The sequence below is a fragment of the Pipra filicauda genome, unplaced genomic scaffold (assembly GCF_003945595.2).
Source record: "Pipra filicauda isolate LSUMZ 115617 unplaced genomic scaffold, ASM394559v2 scaffold113_size4260070_pilon, whole genome shotgun sequence".
Classification (NCBI taxonomy): Eukaryota; Metazoa; Chordata; class Aves; order Passeriformes; family Pipridae; genus Pipra; species Pipra filicauda.
This window is the reverse complement of record NW_024103585.1, coordinates 2,637,233-2,655,873: the sequence shown is the minus strand read 5'-3', so window position 1 is coordinate 2,655,873 and position 18,641 is coordinate 2,637,233. Positions and strand designations below refer to the sequence as shown.

At 38.7% G+C, this 18,641-nt stretch overlaps 1 protein-coding gene across 2 annotated transcripts in view; it reads right to left on the bottom strand.

The window, feature by feature from the left end:
* Positions 1-4,453: 4,453 nt before the first annotated feature.
* The window catches only part of AASS (aminoadipate-semialdehyde synthase), a 28,599-nt gene continuing 14,411 nt past the window's right edge, over positions 4,454-18,641 (bottom strand). For both annotated transcript variants that reach the window (XM_027720869.2, XM_027720867.2), the window contains 10 exons: positions 18,380-18,509; positions 17,405-17,515; positions 16,012-16,120; positions 15,440-15,580; positions 13,567-13,734; positions 11,190-11,285; positions 9,267-9,382; positions 9,001-9,089; positions 8,506-8,682; positions 4,454-7,039 (listed from right to left, as the gene is read on the bottom strand). In XM_027720869.2, coding sequence (XP_027576670.1) covers positions 6,921-7,039; positions 8,506-8,682; positions 9,001-9,089; positions 9,267-9,382; positions 11,190-11,285; positions 13,567-13,734; positions 15,440-15,580; positions 16,012-16,120; positions 17,405-17,515; positions 18,380-18,509 — 1,256 coding nt within the window. In that variant the 3' untranslated portion in view covers positions 4,454-6,920. The remainder of the gene's footprint in view (positions 7,040-8,505; positions 8,683-9,000; positions 9,090-9,266; positions 9,383-11,189; positions 11,286-13,566; positions 13,735-15,439; positions 15,581-16,011; positions 16,121-17,404; positions 17,516-18,379; positions 18,510-18,641) is intronic.

Below are 18,641 nucleotides of genomic sequence, written 5' to 3'. Positions count from 1 at the left end.
TGAGCCTGATGTGGGCTTGGAGATTTTAGTTGACTGATTCCTAAAGTAGGGTTGTATGAAGGATCTCAGCACGTCAGCAGATAGATCTAGACCCCCTCAGCAGTGTAGGATTGAGGATAGGTGAAGCTGCAACAAAGCTAAAATAAATTTAAGTTTAGAGAAATCTAAACAGCAGAAACTTTAAAAAATCCTCATACTGTTGATACATGAAATGAAGGTGCTAGACCAGGAGACAGAACAGCACAGAATGACAGAATACCTAGCAGTAAGAGAGACTTTTTCATGCTCATCCTATTTTATTAAAAAATAAATAAAATCATGTAGACAAAACAATGTATAACAGAATCACGGAGATGGTTAAGGTTGGAAGGGACCACTGGAGGTTGTCTAGTCCATGTAACAGATAGGTGTTTTTTTGTAAAACTGTGGTAAAATGTTAATGTCCTTAAATTCTCTTTTACACTTGACCACTTCTCTTTATAACCACAGCAGTGCAGTCCCAGAGGTTATGGAGTGGCTGAATACATTGGTCTCAGGACCCCAGAGGTTCCCCCTTTCCTGCCCCCCAGAGCTGCATGCAGGACGATTCTCCTGTCTCAGCCCAACGTCCCTGTGTGGGCGCAGCCAGGGAGCATGCAGGGCACACACACATGCATGCACACACACATGCATGCACACACACGTGCTCACACACAGGGAGACACGCATGCATACACACCCAGAGGATGGTAGAAACAGAATTCATGACACAGAGAATAGGACTAGAACTTAAGAAGGAAACAGGACAGAGGGCAGTGGTCAGGCACAGGGCAAAGTACTGCCCAGTAACTAGCACACATACATGCAAACGTCTTTTACCCTCTTCTCTCCTTTTTCCCATGCTTATTATTTCCCCATCCACATTGATCCCTCTGTTTCTTCAGCCTTCTCTATCTCTTTGTAGATAAACAACCTTCTTACCTAATTACCTTCATGGGTCTTAGTTTTCTTACAGCCATATCCAAATGTGTAATGTCAGATGCTGCCACTTAGATCATCTCAGCCATACATGGTACTACCAACAGTTCCCTAGTATTTCTGGCCTTTCAAGCTTTTCTTTCCAGAATGTCTCCAGCAGAGCTTGGCCTTCCCTCACATAACTCCCCATGAACCACCTGTGTGGTGCCACCAGACTTCATGTCATTCTTCTTAAAACCTGCCAGCTGCTTGCTCTTGCCTCTCCAGCAGCTTCCCCTCTGATGCCCAGCAGTTTCTCAGGATCTGTGCAGGTGGCTCAGCCTCAGGTCAGGGGGTGTTAGCCATGTGCCTGCAGATAGCAGTACTCATCTCTTTAGTTCAAAGCCATAATTAGTTCATGGAATAACTCAGAGGGAACCTACTTTTCTGAGGCAGGACATCTTTATTCAAAATATAAAATTTTACAACTTTTTTTTTCCTGTGGTCCTTGCCATGCCTGCATATTTGCCAGTTCTGAAGTTCAGGAAGAACAGGGCTGATATATGACTCCTAAGTGCAAGCAAACATGTGATGTATCCCTAGCTGAGTTAAATGCCTTTGAAGAATAGGATCTAGAATTATTTTCTTATAATATTTGTGGGGTTTGGGGGGGGTGACAAGAGTTAAAAATGTACAGAATGGGTGCATTGTACCAAATGATACACATTTTTGTAAGACTGTTGAATTACACATACACATTCTTCACAGTGTTCAGGCACAAAGTTGGTGCAGACAAAGGTGTTTAATGGTTGTGCTTTGAGAAAGGGAGTATCTTCTTTTTCCAAGTGGCCTGAGGGTTCTTTACCAGTTTCTTTAAAGCACTTAGGTTGGCTGACACACTCCATTTGCACATCTGGTCTAACAGGGACAGTGATATTATACAGATTTGCTTTCTCATTCAAAAATTATACAATTTTTGATTTCCTAATCTCTAGGGGTGCCTGTACGAGAGAAATTATTTGTGATTTTATGGCTATTTTCAAATCATATTCCATAACCTTATTAAGCAGATACTATACTTCTGCACATTAGCACACAACAAGAGGGACTATAGTGATCATGTGCTATTTCTTCAGTCTTTTCTTTTAAAGAAAACTGGCTTGTTGCCTCACATATCAAAATAAAGAGCATGAAATTATTTTCTATTAATGTATTTACAGTTTCATACAGTTGTATATAAAAAGTAAATTTTAGGCAAATTAATTCTACTATGTTTTTCAAGCCACTATGGACCAAAAGCAAAGAAGGACGACTCCTTCCCAAAATCCAATCTTGATATAACTGTTCCTTTCAACCTAAATGTTTTGCAGACATTTTAAATTTATAATCCAAGGAATCAGCTGTCAGTCAAGGTTTCTTCTAGATGTTTGTAATCACATTCATCATCTTAGCATGCTGACAAGTTATTTAAAACATAAGTGCTTAGGATAATCTCTTTACTCACACATATTGGTTCTGATCTAGAAAAAAATAAGAATCGTAAAAAAAAATCTTCTATAATCTTCAACTGTGATGGATTACAGATTTTAATAAATGCGTGTCAGTTCGTCTCTCAGACAAAGGCCATATTCTAATTAATTTTTTTTCTTGTAATCCAAGCTACAGACTCAAAAGACACATAGCCTGCCTTTTCAAACTGGGTCAAGTGTGGAGAAGATGTTATGTATCTCCTGCAAGAAGTAAGATATTAATAAACAACATCAGTTTAAGATCTATTTTTTTTTTTTTTTACAAAGCTCCAAGTCATGTGTGACAAGGAAAACTTGATTAGTGGGCTTTCTCCTAAGAAATCATAGGTGAGTAGAGGCTAAAAAAAAGATTAAAAAAAGAAAACAAGTAATTTACTAATACCAAACATCACCAACTCTTTAGTGATTGTGATGTTGAGATTTAATACTTGTGGAAAAGCCTTACAATGATCAGTAATAAGTGATCAACAGGAGTCATACAAACTCATTGCTATCAGTACAACAAATTAGCTAAAGACCTTAGTATGGACTTCGAAGATCAGTTGACAAAACTAGTTAGCAATGTTTATCACAGTGCTTTACCTGGCAGTTTTTTGCTAAGTGCTAGGACAATGAGTAATTTCAGATGGGTTGAAATTTTCTGTGGTAAACACTTACTCCAAGATGAGTTTAAGAAAGTTAAACTTGTTCCTCTCTTAATTGTTCTGAAGCATAAGCAAAGCAGGGCTGGGGAGAAGAGGAGCAATATTGTGTGGTTGCGGTTAAAAACAGAAACAAAGACACAACTACTAGCTGGGTCTCAAGTGTCTTGGGTTACAGTCTTTAGTTTTCACTATTTCCCTGCAGCAAGCCTCAGGTCTGACCATCCACTTCTCACAGGTTTGTGCTTTGTTGGATTAGGATCTTTCAAAGGGACAAGAGGGAAGACAAATCTCTCTCAGAACATTTGGCCACGTTATGACTACTCCCTCTGTTTCCAAATTGCACTCTTTCCTTCCAGAGCTAAACCAAGTGGGCAATAAAACCTTTCGGTTTATGGAATTCATTTTCTTTTTTCAGGAAAGTCACAACTCTTACACTGTAATTTAGACAGAGTGTATTTGAGATGATCTGATTTGCCTTGATAAATTCTGCTGGACACTCAAAGCTAAATTTCTTTTTTTTTCCCCTCCTCTTCTTAGTTTTCCAGCATAATCAATTATTTGATTGATTTTTTTCCTCCTTAAACTATAGCCCATTTTTTTTCCACCTTAAACAGCTACTGTGCTATGAGCTTACTCCCTTTGTCCAGCAGTGCCACTTTTGTACTCCAGTCCCTCAAAGGGATATAATTCTCCCCTATAGGAATATCTGAGGTTGACAGAATGTGAAACAGAGGCAAGAAAGGTAGCCTGAGTGTAATGGGGCTCGAGCACCTCATCTCAGGAAGAAACTGGGATCTTACATGTCATGAAGAGCTGGCACTAGCATAAATTCCAAAATGAAAAAATGACAAACAACCTGTCCCTTGGAGCCTGATGTGAACAAAGAGCTTAAGAGCCTTTTGGCCCAGGCAGTGATAACGAAGCCACGTATTCAGCTAAGCAAGGCCCTCAGGCTGAGACAGGCTGTGAGACACCACGCTTTCATGCCTTCCTGGGGCACAGGGAGATATCATACATCTACTGTTCTGTAGCTTTCCAGTTTAGTAGTTGTCCTTGTGCCCAAGAACAAAACTTACTAAGCAAAATTAATCTACTAAGATTATAGCTGAAAATGATGTCTATATACAGGTATACCTATGTATATATGTATATAATTATACAGATGGGGATGCTTAAACAGTTCTTGAAGAATCTTCTCCTGTGTGTCTAGCAAGAAGTATGCCAACATATTTCATGCACATAGAAAACTTGTAGACATCCTTTCAATATAACCATCTATGTGAAAAACCAAATCCCATTCATGTACATCTCATTAGACTGTAAAGATGACATGACAACAAAACAGAGGATTTCAAATTTATTTTTCAAGCAATCTTGTGTATTAGATATAATTATCTTTCCAATAATATGCAAAGAGAACTGAGAAGTATAATCTTCATACAAAAAGAAGAATAATAAATTCATTTAAGTCTAAATGTAGAAAACAAAATGCAGCATTGCACTGGGAAACAGAAATATACTTCGATACAAAATGTTCCAAAAATAGTAGCAGTGTTTCTTGAAGGAAACACTGTAGTGCTCATTCTTTAGTGCTCTAAAAATATTAGATACTTCTAAAATTCCGATTTTCTTCGCATACTGCATTTCCAAGGCAGAAAAGTAAGTATAGTGCATGCATATATACAGAGTCACAACTCCATGGTTGCGTATTTGGGAGCTAAGGGGGGGATCAGAGAATTCTAAAGTAAAATCCTGGTCTCACCAAGTACTGGGCTGGAAGGGACCAGCAGATACAGGTATAACTTTAATCCTTAGCTGTAGGTCTTTAATCTACGTGGAGAAGGAGGAGGCAGCAGGGAGCAGAACATTCACTGCATTCATCCTTAGCCCAGCTGCCTACACCATCCATACAACAGACCAACAGCCTGTAAGGTCAGTGAGAATTGAAGCAACTTTGTGGAGCCAGGATTTCGTCCAGTATATGCATGGCACTGTAACAGAATTTCATCTGATATATGCATGGCACTTTAACAGAATCCAAATTTGACATGACAAAACTATTCAATGGTTCAGTATTCTCTTTGAGAATAATACTCTGCCCTTCACTCTTCCTTCTCCCTTTGGCTCCTTTCACCTAACTATTGCAGCTGCTACTTCATTGCATTTACACAAAGAAAATCCAAATCCTGAGTAGCAAAATTTGGAGATCAAAACTTGAATTATTGTTATGGCTGCTTTTCCTACTGTGCAAAACAACACCTGGAATTCCATCACCTCAGAACTGTAATTACAGCACTATGGTTCTCAGGAGGTAAAAGGCTGTGCTTTTATCAGCAAAGTGCGCTTGTGAGCAAAGTTGAAAGCAGACAGCTTCCAGCATCAGTATTCAGCTTTAGAAAAGGGAAGTTCTAGGCAGCTGCACAGGTACCAGTGCAAATACTATCTGCCCACAGCATTACACCTCACAGACCTAACTGTGAAGTTTAGGCCATGCTTGCATTGCAAGGTGGTGTAGAAATCCCTAAGCAAAAGCCAGAGAAGCAGCCCTGAACTGGAAGGAGGCAACTGCTGCTTTGTTACAGAGAAGCTGCACTTGGGCTAAAGTTCAGTTCTGGACTGATGTGGCTAAACTGCAGCTAGAGGGGGGATGACAGATCTGTGCAGCACAGCACTCAGCAGCAAGTGAGCTGGCCCACCGGCAAACTCCCATCAGTCTAAAGTGGCACTGTACTGAGTAGTATGCATAGGCTCCCAAATGAATACTTGAAAAGCCTGATAGCAGAAGGGCAGAAGCTAACTTAAAATGTGGCAATTAAAAATTCTAAGCGTACTGCATTTCAAAGCTGCATATACTACACAATCTATTCCCTTTGTAACAGTACTTAACCTGGACAAGGCACATAGTGTAAGTGGAAGGACTAAACATCATTTGGAGCAGCTTCTAACCACATTAACTGTTGTATTTCTGTATTAACTGTAGAATGCCCTTCCTAGCTGCCTAGCTAAATGTTAATGTCCTCTCTCCACAGCACAAGGCAATACAAAACAGCAGGTATTTCAACATATTGCAACCAGCTTCCACTCTGTAACAGGAAAGTGTATGGGGAGGAAGCTTGCTTTAAACTTCCTCCCTCCTCCAATTAATTTAAATTTACACTCATTATAAATGGATTAAAAAAATATTAAGATCTAGGTTTGAAATATTTAAGAAATGAACATTTTTAAGATTTAACAGGTTCTTATTTGCTAGTAGTGCAGAATTTCTAAACTATTTCTTGCATATTGTTATTGTGAAAATATTCAAAAATACTGTTAAAGGGGAAGGAACAATCAGACTTAAAATTTTAAATATCACTTTCATCTCCATTATTCTGAAAAATTTTTACCACATGAACAAGCAAACTTCATCAATGGAATTCATTAACTAGACTTTCCCACCAAAAGAGAATCCACTAATAGATACTTCTTTAAGCTTAAATTTGTCTTAATAACCCTATATAGCTGGAAGATAAACTATAACAAAAAAAAAGAAAAAACAAACCCAACCCTTCCAAGATATTTTAGAAAAAGATCTAAGGAAAGATCTGATCGATGCTGAAACACGTACATGAAAGCTTATCAATTTTCAGAGGAAAATACCAAAATTCATGAGTATCTACAGTTTCTACATCAAAGCAGGTTTTATGGAAGGCAACATCTGTGTATGAAACGGCAGGTGCTGCCTTTAGCTGGTTCAAATTGAGATTCTTAAAGGGGCGGCAGAGGTTGGAACCAAACAAAGCCAAGACCTGGTTAAATCCACTGCTTCCAGTTACTGTTTGATAACACTGTGAGTACTGTACACAATGCCTTCTGCCCGAACACGTTCAAGTATTGGTCCATAAACATTCTTCGTCAAGGGTATAACCATGCCTTTGGCAACTATTTCACCTGAAATAAAGGTAGAAAAAACCCAGTGAGTTAGCCCAGAGTTAGGGCTCTACCAGGTTTACTCAGCAAGGCTTTGGTAACTTCAACGTGGGGCTTCTGAGGGCAAGATCAGGGTTGCTGTGCTGGACTTGGCCAGCTCCAACTGCAGGGCACAGCTGAGCCCCTCAGCCATAGATGAGGTGCCTCAGGGAAAACGTATTTAAGAAAGAGCAAGACAATGAACAGCAGTGAGGAAAGAAGTGTGAGAAACAGCCTTGCAACACCAATGTCAGAGCATGAGTGGGAGGAGGTGCTCCAGACACTGGATCAGAGTGTGATGAAGACTCTGCTGGAGCAGAGGAAAAGTAAGAGGAAGGAGCAGCAGAGAGAAGCAGTTATGGACTGATCACAGGTCCCCATTTCGCAGCTCCCTGCACTGCTCAGGAGAGAGGGAAGAAGTTGAGAAGTGAATGGAAAAGTGAATTTGAGCCTGGGAAAAGGAAGTTGTTGTTTTAATTTGTCTCTTTTTTTGCATTATCGAAACCTGTTTAATTGGAAATAAATTTTCTCCCAAGTTGAGCCTGTTTTGCCTATGACAGTAAAGAGTAAGTCATCTCTGTCTTCATCTCAACTTATGAGCTTTTTCATCTTGTTTTCTCCCCATACTGTTGAGAAGGAGGAATGACAGAGTGGCTGAGTCTGGCGGTCAGTCAAGGGCAACCCAAATGCAAAAATTAATATGCAATTATATGAATTTTCATTTTTTTTCTTTTTGCATATATTTAAACATGCAGATCTATCAATCCTGGCATTAGGTTCTCACACAGCATCAGTACAGTATCAAAAATAAGGAAAAAAAGTTTGGAACACATTGTGGCATACACAGCTTGAACTTAATTCATAGAGCTGTGACACAGCAGTTAGGTGAAAAGCATCTAAACCTTAAAAATTTGAGTTGCTGGGACTTTTTAAAATAAGAACAACAACAAAAAACCCATAGTTTTGCTCATTTTGGTTAGCCATGAGAAGAGCAATGTTCTAAAGATTAAATGAAAGCACAGGGAAATAATATTATTTCTTTCAACACAGTAATGACTAGGAAGTTTTCTTGTTTATATATATACAACATGATCAGATAAGCCTCAAATTTTGTCAATCCCGAAACTAGCTATTTTGTTCAGCACAGGTGTATGTTAACCTGTTTCACTGTGGCATAATCAATTGTAATTTATCATGTTAAAGGTTTCCTCTACACCAGTTTAAGATTAAATTGCTTAAAATCTTTATGGATTAAGTAGGAAATTAAGACTTGTCACTGAACAACCAAACATGCAGATTAAAAATTCCTGTAAAGAAGACAGGAAGATTCTGGTAAATTTAAAAAAAATATACACATATACACTTCAGAAACACTATATATCTGCTTTTTACAGCAGAAAGATACAGAGGGTTGCAATACTGTTACTGAAGTCAGAATAGCCACTTACCATCTAGAACCATCTTCGCTGCAATAGCCGTGGGGTATCCTACTGTTTTAGCCATTGCAGAATGTCCTTTGTTATCTCCATAGACAACCAGATCAACAAATTTGTCTTCCAAATGACCAGAAGGATGCCTGAGACCTATTTCATTTCTCATAATAATCATATCTCTCTCTCCAGTACCTAAGAGAAAAGCGCACAAACTGTATTTCAGGTACATCAAGATGAGATTCCTGAGGAGCCAGGCACTACACATGGACAGCATGTGTATCAAGGAAGTGACTGAAGGCAAGGACTATTAAGGAGGACAGAATACTAAGATGAAACTAAACACGTAACAGGGAAAGAAAAGGATAAATTGGAGAAGTAAAGAACATCACAATAGATTACAAACCCTAACATGAAGGTTTACTGATGAAGGTGAGCAAACTAATCTAACTATGGCTGATAAAAGATATGGACTTGCTCCACTCAAACACATGAGAATAATTTCTCACATACCAAAGGGCAACTTCATCTCCATATGCTTTGCAAGAGCCCCCACAATGGAATCTGCTGCTGGAACTTGTTCATCTCCCAATAAACCTAGCCTGGCAGAAGAAATGAGAAAGGCTTATATCATTGCCTATCAACAGCTTCATCTCAGTTTTATAATTTCCAGCTTGTTCAGCATACCAGTTTAACAGTCTCAACATGAACCAAAATGACTAGAATTGCAAACATTTTATTTTTTTTTAAAACATCAAAAATCACTGGAACATTTTTACCATTCTACTGCCTCCAGCTGACTTTTGTCCTTTTCCAGTTTGCTAAATACAGCTTCTTTAAGAACATGGTGCTCAACAGGAGACTTAATTCCAACCAGTTTGCACATGAGCTCTTTCTGCATTAAAAAAAAAAAAAAAAAAAAAAAAGTTCATGAAGATATTTGTTCCCACCCCTTTTCAGTCAAGGTTTTGGGAAACCACTGCTCCACTAAGCTCAGTTAAAATTCAGGACTTCTGACAAGACAGGTTATGTGTAAGGGAAAGTGAGAAAGTGTGAAAATCTTAATCACTGCAGGTGAGAATAGGGCCTATCTTTTTGTAAAACACTTTGTACCCCACCCCTCAGTTGCTTCCCCCTACTTTTTAGTCTTATCAGTTCCTCTGGCAGTACAGAAAGAACATAGAAATCTGCATAAACAAGGAACAGTGGGAGGATGTTAGGACGAAAAAGAAGACACCTGGAGACTGCCAGAGTCAGGAACTTAAGGATATGATATCTTTCAGTTGGATTAGAAATGAAAAACGTCCCTCTCAAAATGAAGGAAACAGACTGATGAGATGAACAAGGCTCTGGCAATCCTGGGAGTATTACCAAAGAGCTTTCTTAAGATTTTTTTGCGTATCTGAAGGCCATTACTTAGATGCTAATTATTGCTTCCTTCATTCACAGCAAGACAGATAATAAAGAGAGCTATAAGCAAGATATGAAGAAAGAAAGAACTGCAGAGTCTCTTTAGAAGCTCAGGTTGGCCTGAGCTTCCCAGGCAGAGGAGATAAAGGGAAACTACCAAAATGTAAAAACCTTGCTAAGTCAATGTTTGCAGTGAGAGTAATAAGTTTACAGTTATTTTCTCAGATTACATAACACTGTATACTTATTCACTGAGGCTAGAAAGACTACCCTCAAACTGAACCCTAAAATTCAAACTGGACAAAAATTATCAAAAAAAAAAAAAAGGTAATTCTCATGTGGCTGTCCAAAAACTCCTTGAGTTTGGGAAAATGAGAACTACTGTAAGTTAGTCAGAGACAAGGAAGACTTTGCCCTCTTGACCTTCTGCTTTCTTGGTTCCGAGAACAGTTAAGACATTCTTAACTGGAAATAATGACGTCATCAGAAAAACACTGTCTTGTCCTCAGACCATTACACAGCACAAGCCTGGTGTCTTTTTCCAGATTAGTGCTTAAAAATGCACAAAGATGAAGACAGATCTTAATTTTGTTCACCTGAGTAATAAACAGTTATTCTCTCAGGGGCTTGCAAAAGGGAAGACAATTTTCCTCAGAAGGCAGACAAACAGACCCGGTAAGTAATAAGCTCTCTTTACCCCATATTGAAATATGAAATTCCCTGCTTTCTCCACAGAGCCAACCAAAATGTTGATTGTCAAACGTAACAGCAGTACATCAGAGTCATGCCTTGGCTGCGATAAAGATTAAGGCAACCAAAATCAAGACAGAAAAGCAGCATAACAGAAGACATAAAAAATGCTGTATGGAGTTTTAACAGAAAAATAATATTTTAATATACTCCTTTATGCACGATTTCCTATTTCTTGATGCCCTAAAACATACTTTTACACTGAAGATCATGTGCCAGTATGGACACTGTAAACTCACAGCACTGAGGGCTAGACTCTGAGTAACAGAAAATTTAAGATAATTCATAAAGACATGGCCATGGTTTTGTCTAGTTAAGTCCTGAAAGCCTCCAATGTCAGAGATTCCAAAGTCTCTCAGGGAACCTGTTCAAGCACTATATTACATTCCTACTGAAGAAAGTCTTCGAATTTCCAGGAACAAAAATCAGAGAAGACCAGGATGCAATACAAGATTCAGAAATGCTAAGTACATCCAAGCCTAGCAGTAAGAAAACTATGGATAAAATAGAGGAAAGAAGGCAGAGTAATCAGAGTAACTTACCCAGGTTAGAGGTGGTGTGGTTGAGCTTAGCAAAGGGTAAGGATCTGGGTTAATTAATCCTAGTTTTACAAAGCCTCCCATAGTTTTGGAGTATCCCTGAAATAAAAAAATAACATCGTTAAATACAATAAACACTCAAAAATGAGGTATTTCTCCTTCGTTTGAATGTAATGATAGACAAAACCATGGCAGTGTTAAGTGTTATTCTCTTGGCAAGTTAGCCACAAAAAGTCAGTGCCAGTGGGGTTACTGCCTTTTCCAGGTCCTCTCCACCCCTTCCCTACTTTTCAATACCCTCTTTAATGACTTATTCTGTCATAAATACTTCCATGGCAAGTACCATTGGTTCCTGAGATCAAAGGGCTCAGCTGGCCAGCACTAGTTCAAAGTCCAGCACATCATTATAGGCAGGGTTGTATCAGCCAGCTGGCCCATAAACAAGCTACCAAACAGAGAGCCCAATGCTGAACTCTGCTCACTCCAGTCTTACACCACTGTGATTGTATCACAGATCAAATCAGATATAATGATTTTAAAGATAAGAATCCTGTGTGTTTGTTTCTCTCCTTCAGGAATATCAGAGAGACTACCAGGACAGCAGTAGAATGGTATTTAAAAGGATTTGACAGCAGTGGAATGATACTGCAAAAGCAGCAATAGGTTGCACAATAAAAGAAGTCTCAATGGATTTCTGCTTACTTTTGTTTGTATCCCCTTAACACTGCCACACCTCTGCTGCATACCTGAAAACACTTACATGCAAGTGACTAGAAACACTAAAAAAGCAGAATGGTGGAAATAAAGCACTCTGAAAGAGGGCTAATTATAATTAGGAGCCACTTCCATCAGCACTAGGTTATCAGCTCAGATGGCCTTGCAGTGAGATCCTTCTGTGTGACACCTGTTTTTAAACTGAGTCCATTATCTTTCTAAACCTATTCTTTAAAAGGCACTTTGAGAAGATGATTGCTTCTGCACTGAACAGATTGCTTCCTGCTCTGCAGAACAGCAGCATGCGCAAAGGGTCAACAATACCTTCTGCCCTGCTCAGCACCACGTGCTGGGATGCAGGTACCATGCAGGTAGAGGTATGGCAAGCTCTTCCACACACCCCTACCAACATCACCCCAACCCAAAGTGCTTGGGCCTGCTTTGGGCATTAAGAAAGCAGCACAAACAATAGAAACAGCACTCTTGCAGCACACTGACAATCACTCGTCATGTCACTCTGACATTTTTGCAGTTCCTTGTGCTAACACTTTTACAAAAGAAGAAAATTTTACCAGGCACCAAATGGAAGAGTAGATACTGTCATATTAAGACTCCATTATGAGATAGATGCCTTCCACATATTTTTAGCTTCTGAACAAGAGATTGTATCTAGACTGACAATAAGAGAGCTAGTGCAATTTGTAACTCTTATTCCCCCACACTGGCCTTACATCTTCTTTTGCTAAGCAAACCTCCCTCCCTCCCAGAAATAAAGAAAAAATCCTGTTGTATTGCAACGAAGGAATTATGACAGAAAGGACATACACATTCCTCAGGCCATGGACAAATAACAGTAACTTAAACCTTGGCATAAACCATCATTCCAAAGACATGTTATGACATCCATAAAAGCTTTTTCAAACCTTCAATATGGCTTTAGATTTATTCCTTCATAATGTATATTGACTGACAATATAATTTAAAAAAAGGAAATCTGAAAGAAAAAAGATTCTGTTTTGATTCTGCTTTATGCACCTAACAAATGAAAGAAAAAGAGTCGATCAGCTAGAAGGCAAACACATTTATCTCTTAATATTTTACTTAGCTGGCCAAAACTATAAAGCTTCTGAAATTCAAGATGCCTAGTCATTTAATGAAAAACTTTCTCAGCTTCATGGAAAACCATAATTTTCTGTAAGATCTTTCCATTATGTTTTTCATGGGAATATAAGCATCAAAACTGTAAGTTCAAATTTTTATCAAATAAAGAGAATAGATCAGTTCTTAAAACCACTTAAACCATCACATAAACCCACCAGAATAACTTAATTTTTTTAAAATCTTCTATTGATCTGACACCAAATACAGAGCCAGAATAAAAAAACCCACAGATACAGACTATGCAAAGCCCACTGACCAGTTGCTTAAAATGAGTAAAACTTTTTTTCTTGTTTGCAACAAATACCTGTTAAATACAGCAAGTAAAGCTATATCAAAAAAAATGAGATACGTGCTTTGAGTTATCTCAACTGGAATAGTGAAGAGCTCATAAATAGCAAGTGCAGAGCTATAAAAGGCTGAGTTTTAAATACACAGTTTTCTTGAAATTACAACATTCATCTCTTGAGGAAAACAGTAATTGCTAATAATAACACCAACAACTTACTTTGTATCTTAAGGTGCCTCTCAATAAAGTGCGAGCTGTCTGAATACCATATGGCTCAGCATATTTTGTACTATCTCTGTTAGGAAAACCTTCAAGATTTAATCCTGGGAAAAAATCCATTGGAGTGACAGAATCCAGTAATGCTCCTCCAGCTGGAATATTGATAATCTAAAGTTTTTGAAAGAGTAAATAAGCAAATATTAATATACTTAATAATTAATATAATATTAAATAATTACTATAATATTAACAAGAGTAAATAAGCAAGTATTCTTTTGGGGTACTATTCAATTTATTTCAGAACACAAAAGATAAAGTATGCTCAAAAATAGAAAAAAACATGCTTAGTGTTTCAGGTGCAAACAAAGGCCCAATCTAAATTGTGAAGGGAGACTCTGCCCCATATGCTCCCTGCTTTTTGGTCAAATCATTTATTATCTTGGGGTTTTTTTATGCAGGAGGAGAAGGTAAATATAAACAGCATGGTGGGGGTGGTTTCTTCTCTTTTTAAAGATTAAAATAAAGATACGAAATTGCTGCCCATGTGTATCCTTACTTGAGGCTACAAAGCACAGAGAGAATACACTATTGAAGGGAAACAAAAAAAGACATTGACTAGGTCTATTATCACTCCCAGCCACAGCCTTGAACCCTGCTTCCTTCAAGCAGCTAATGCCTAGATCTGCTGTGCAGCATCAATGAAAACTCATTTTCTGACTTCTGAGCAAAGGGGCAAGGTATACTTCTAGAAGAAATACTAAAGCAATGAAGCGTGTAGCTATGCCAAAAGATCATCTTGTGTTTGCCAGACAAGACAGGTGTGTGAAAGAATCCTACACAATGGTCAGACAGATAAGTATTTAGTGTCAAGGAGAAAAAAATTGCAGAATTTACTGACAAGCTTTCCCAGTGCTCTCATAATGAATCATTCACATGCGTGATCTAATTTTTCCTAGCAATAGGTGAACCAGATCAGAATTAAATCAGAAACATTTTCACATTTTCCATGAAACCCTTTCATCTTAAACTTTTAACTATGTGTTTTTACTTTTTAAATAATGATCCAATGTACAATCCTTGAATTTCTCCTTTCTTACAGTAGAGCACCAGAATGTCATGATAAAACATCTCAAAAGATTTCTAAGTTTTGCAGATAAAAGAGTTTAGGTAATTAGCTAAACTTTACAGTGGTTATACAAGGCAGTATTGCAGTAACTACTCTGAGCAAGTGACAGTAGAAACACAGTACTAGGAACAGGAATTGTGATAACGGCTTGCAATAGCTTTCCACAAATCAGTTACAATCTTTCCATAAAACAGATGCAGTGCCATTTGAGAGGTTGCACAAACAGCAAAACAGATCATATATAAAACACATAAAAAAACACTTCACAAAACCCACTCAGTACTACAGGTTGCACCAAAAGAAAAAGAAATCAAGAATTCTGCTATACACTGCACAATTACAAAATGAAGCTGTTTGGTTTACAAACGTGACTAGATAGAAAAGCAAGTAGAAGGATGCACTCTCACCTTTGTTTCACAGGGCCAAAGACAGGGCAATTAAGTGGAAAAGCAACACGCAACAGGTCTGGAAGTTGAACCCAGAAAACCAACTCCAGTCCAGTGCTTTAGTTATTAGAATACCTTCCCTCCTTGCAATCAGTTTCCATGTAGTAAGTAAGAATTAAGCTGATAGCAGTCAGTCACCATCATGCTCCAAATATGGGACTAAGTCATGTATGCAACTGGCTTAGGCACCTGACTGACACTGGTTTGAAAGTAAATAGCACCTTACAAATTCCAATTCCTTTCTTAGCCCAATACCACCTTTTTTGTCTGTCTTTAAATAAAAATATTCACATTATTTCACCTCTCCATCTTTTAAATATGTGGCAGACTGAACTGTATTCAGCAACACTCCTTGTGGACTCCAGCTGAACTTGTATCTCAGAGGATTGTCAGAGTGCTCCGGAGCTGGCAGGCCACCGCAGAAAGAAGTGTAGGATATAACCTGTCAGATTTATCCACAGGAAAGAAACAGTGAAGACAAGACAGACCGGGATGCAAATGGCACAGAGCTACCCTGCAGAATCCCCATTAGTTCTTAAAATTTCTGTTGACATTATCCCCTAAATGGGCCAAATCAGAAGAATCTACAGTAAAAAGGGGAAAATAAAACAATTTCAAGGAGCAACAGTGTCAAGCTGTCCCACTGCAGACACTGTCCATAAAGGAGAGGAAACCAAAACATACACTGGGGCATGGCCATCTTAGTTGAAAAAGTAAAATGTCCAGCATCTGTCACATATCAGTTACACATTAGTATCTACCAAATTCCAAGCACCAGAAAAAGTAAAATGTCCAGAGTCTGTTACACCTCATCTGGGGTTAAAAAAACAACTTTATTAATAGAAATTTGGCAGAACTACCTGCTAACCTTACCGTAGCACCAACTTCTTTTGCCTTGTCAATGCATTCCATTGCCAGCATATGGTCAAGACCAGGATCCAAACCCATTTCACTGACAACTGTAATACCAGCAGCTTCTACACTAAAAATAACAGAAACACAGAGTCGTCAGAATATTCATTATTACTGGCCTTTTATTCGGTAAATCTGTCCAACAAAGGCCCAGTGAATCTTCCCCACAGTAAATTCTGGTCTATCTGCAGCTTGTGGAAAACGAAAAAACCAAAAGCAGATGTTGAAACCTGAACAATGACAACTGTCTGAGAGCTTTCTAACTTTTGATTCTCTTACTTCACTGCAAGACCTAAGGGCTGGTGGAAAAAGAAATTCCTCCCAGTTACTCCACATCCCGCACTCTCCTGGACAGTGCCATAATGCAGGAAGGTAGTAATGCAGAGGGCAGGACAGAGGTAGTCCTAATTGTCCTGAAGAGGTCCTGCAGGTGAGAGATTGAAAGGCCTACTTTCCCAAATTAAAAGTATTAGAGTTTTCTTTTTTTTTTTCTAATAGGTGCCGACACTCCCAGAGGAGCTCATTTATCACCACAAACGGAGGATTTATTTTATTTTCAAAATCACTTTGTGTTTTGATAAATGAGAAGTGCCTTTTCTTTTTTTTTTTTTTCTGAAAGCATGCCATGACGTCAGCAAGAAGGGGAGGAGGGCCCCTAAATCTCCCTCCTTGTCTGCAACACTGGTTCTCTACCTGTCTAGCTTTTTCTGTTTTATCTTTTGTAAAGACACAGCATGTACAGTTCTCATCTCACTTGAATGTGCTTCAGATTTTCTGGTATCACGACTGAGAGGAGCACCTAGATGAAGCCCCATGCCAAAACAACTCCCAAGCACATAGTAAGTAGGACAACAGAAACATTACAATAGTTAGAGCTGTCACCAATTTGAGAATAATACAATGTGCCTATCCAAAAGAAGGGCACGAAGAAGGAGATTACTGTAGATACAATAAGCCAAGAATGAGTTTTTATTAGGGGAAGGCAAAGGATGACAAACAAGCTTGCTGTTAGAATAGGACAGCCCAGCTGCTCAACTTGAACATCAGATGATCCTGACAGGTCTGAGGGGAGAGGAAAAGGAACATTAACATGAAATAAGATGATGCATGCAGGAAAGTACATTTCAGTGTTTAGAGCACTAGTATAATGAGGTTGGGGTATGCACTCATTGCTCCTCTCTGCCACATGCACCTTTGGGGAAAAGTACTTAGTCTTCCAGCACAGAAAGGAAAGGAGAAAAAAACACAGAAAACACTAATTCACACCAAGCATTGCAGGTGTAACAGACTGCAAAATATTCAGAAAATGCTAAAAAAGAAAGCAAAACCAGGGAGATGCTACTGTCACACCTACCTCTCCTGGAGTTCTTTCATAGCTGGTGTTAAGTAGCTGGCTGTTACCAAGTTCACTTTGTTCTCAATACATTTCTTAGCAACAAAAGGATGTGCTGAATAAGGTAGCAAACTACAAATGAAGGAGAATTATGCAACATCAAAATTCAACCAGTTACTTATGCTGTCACTAGAAAGACACTCACAAATGTTTTTTGTATGCCTACAAAAGGGCTCAAGTAATAGCTCAAAAAAACAGTCATACCCTGAGCAGTTTCATACCTACATAATTGAAATACTACCCTATCAGGCCAGCATTGTTATATGCACTCAGAACAGGGCACCAAATAGTAGGGGAGTCATTCTTGAAACAGCATCTTTTGTCACACTTCTCTGTAAAACGCAAACCACTGACCTCTTTCCAAAGCCACCTTCTAAACAGGTACGGCTGCAAAACCACACCTGTGAAAGCTTGCATTACAAAGCTCTTGGTGAAGTACTTTGTGAAAAGCATGCTCTACATGGAATGAAAACAACACTCATGACATCCACAGCAAAAGAAACAGAAAGGTAAGGACTATGAAGTTATTTCCTTCCCTGTATCAATGCCTGGAATTAATTCTTTCTTAATGGGATATTCAGGAGGAATGACCAAGGTGTCCGAATTTTGCCTCCTCTTGTGAACATGCACATTTGATCCCAGGGACACATATATTTGTGGATGCAACCGGCCCCTCACACAAATGCCTGTGGAAGGGAGTCCACGTAACTACTGAACACTTCAGAAGAGATGCTGCAGACAAAACCCCTTCTAAAGTCCTGATGCCATGGCACATGAGAAGGCACTGGCCAGTTACAACTACTTACATTTACAAATATGACCCCAGTTCTTGGCCATTAAAAAAAAAGTTACTGTATTGATTTAGATCAGTCAACTAGGAGAAAGAAGCAGCATGACTTAGTTTCGAGCCTATCATGTTTTACACAGAATTCTGACCTGATTACGAGGTCATGTTTCTTCACCAGAGAGGACAGCTTTTCCTCCCGCTTAAGGACATCCATATGAACTGAAGTAACATTGCTGTATTTTTTTGTCAGTTGCTCAAGTTGCTCCTTCATGACAGATACTGTTTTAAAAGTAAAATGCATAAACCGTTACCTAAAGACAAAGCTAAGTCCTAAGCACACCCATGTATAATTGTGCTATATTTCCCAAAGACAAACAGTTGCATGGATGTTTTCCTTCACTAATAGTTGAA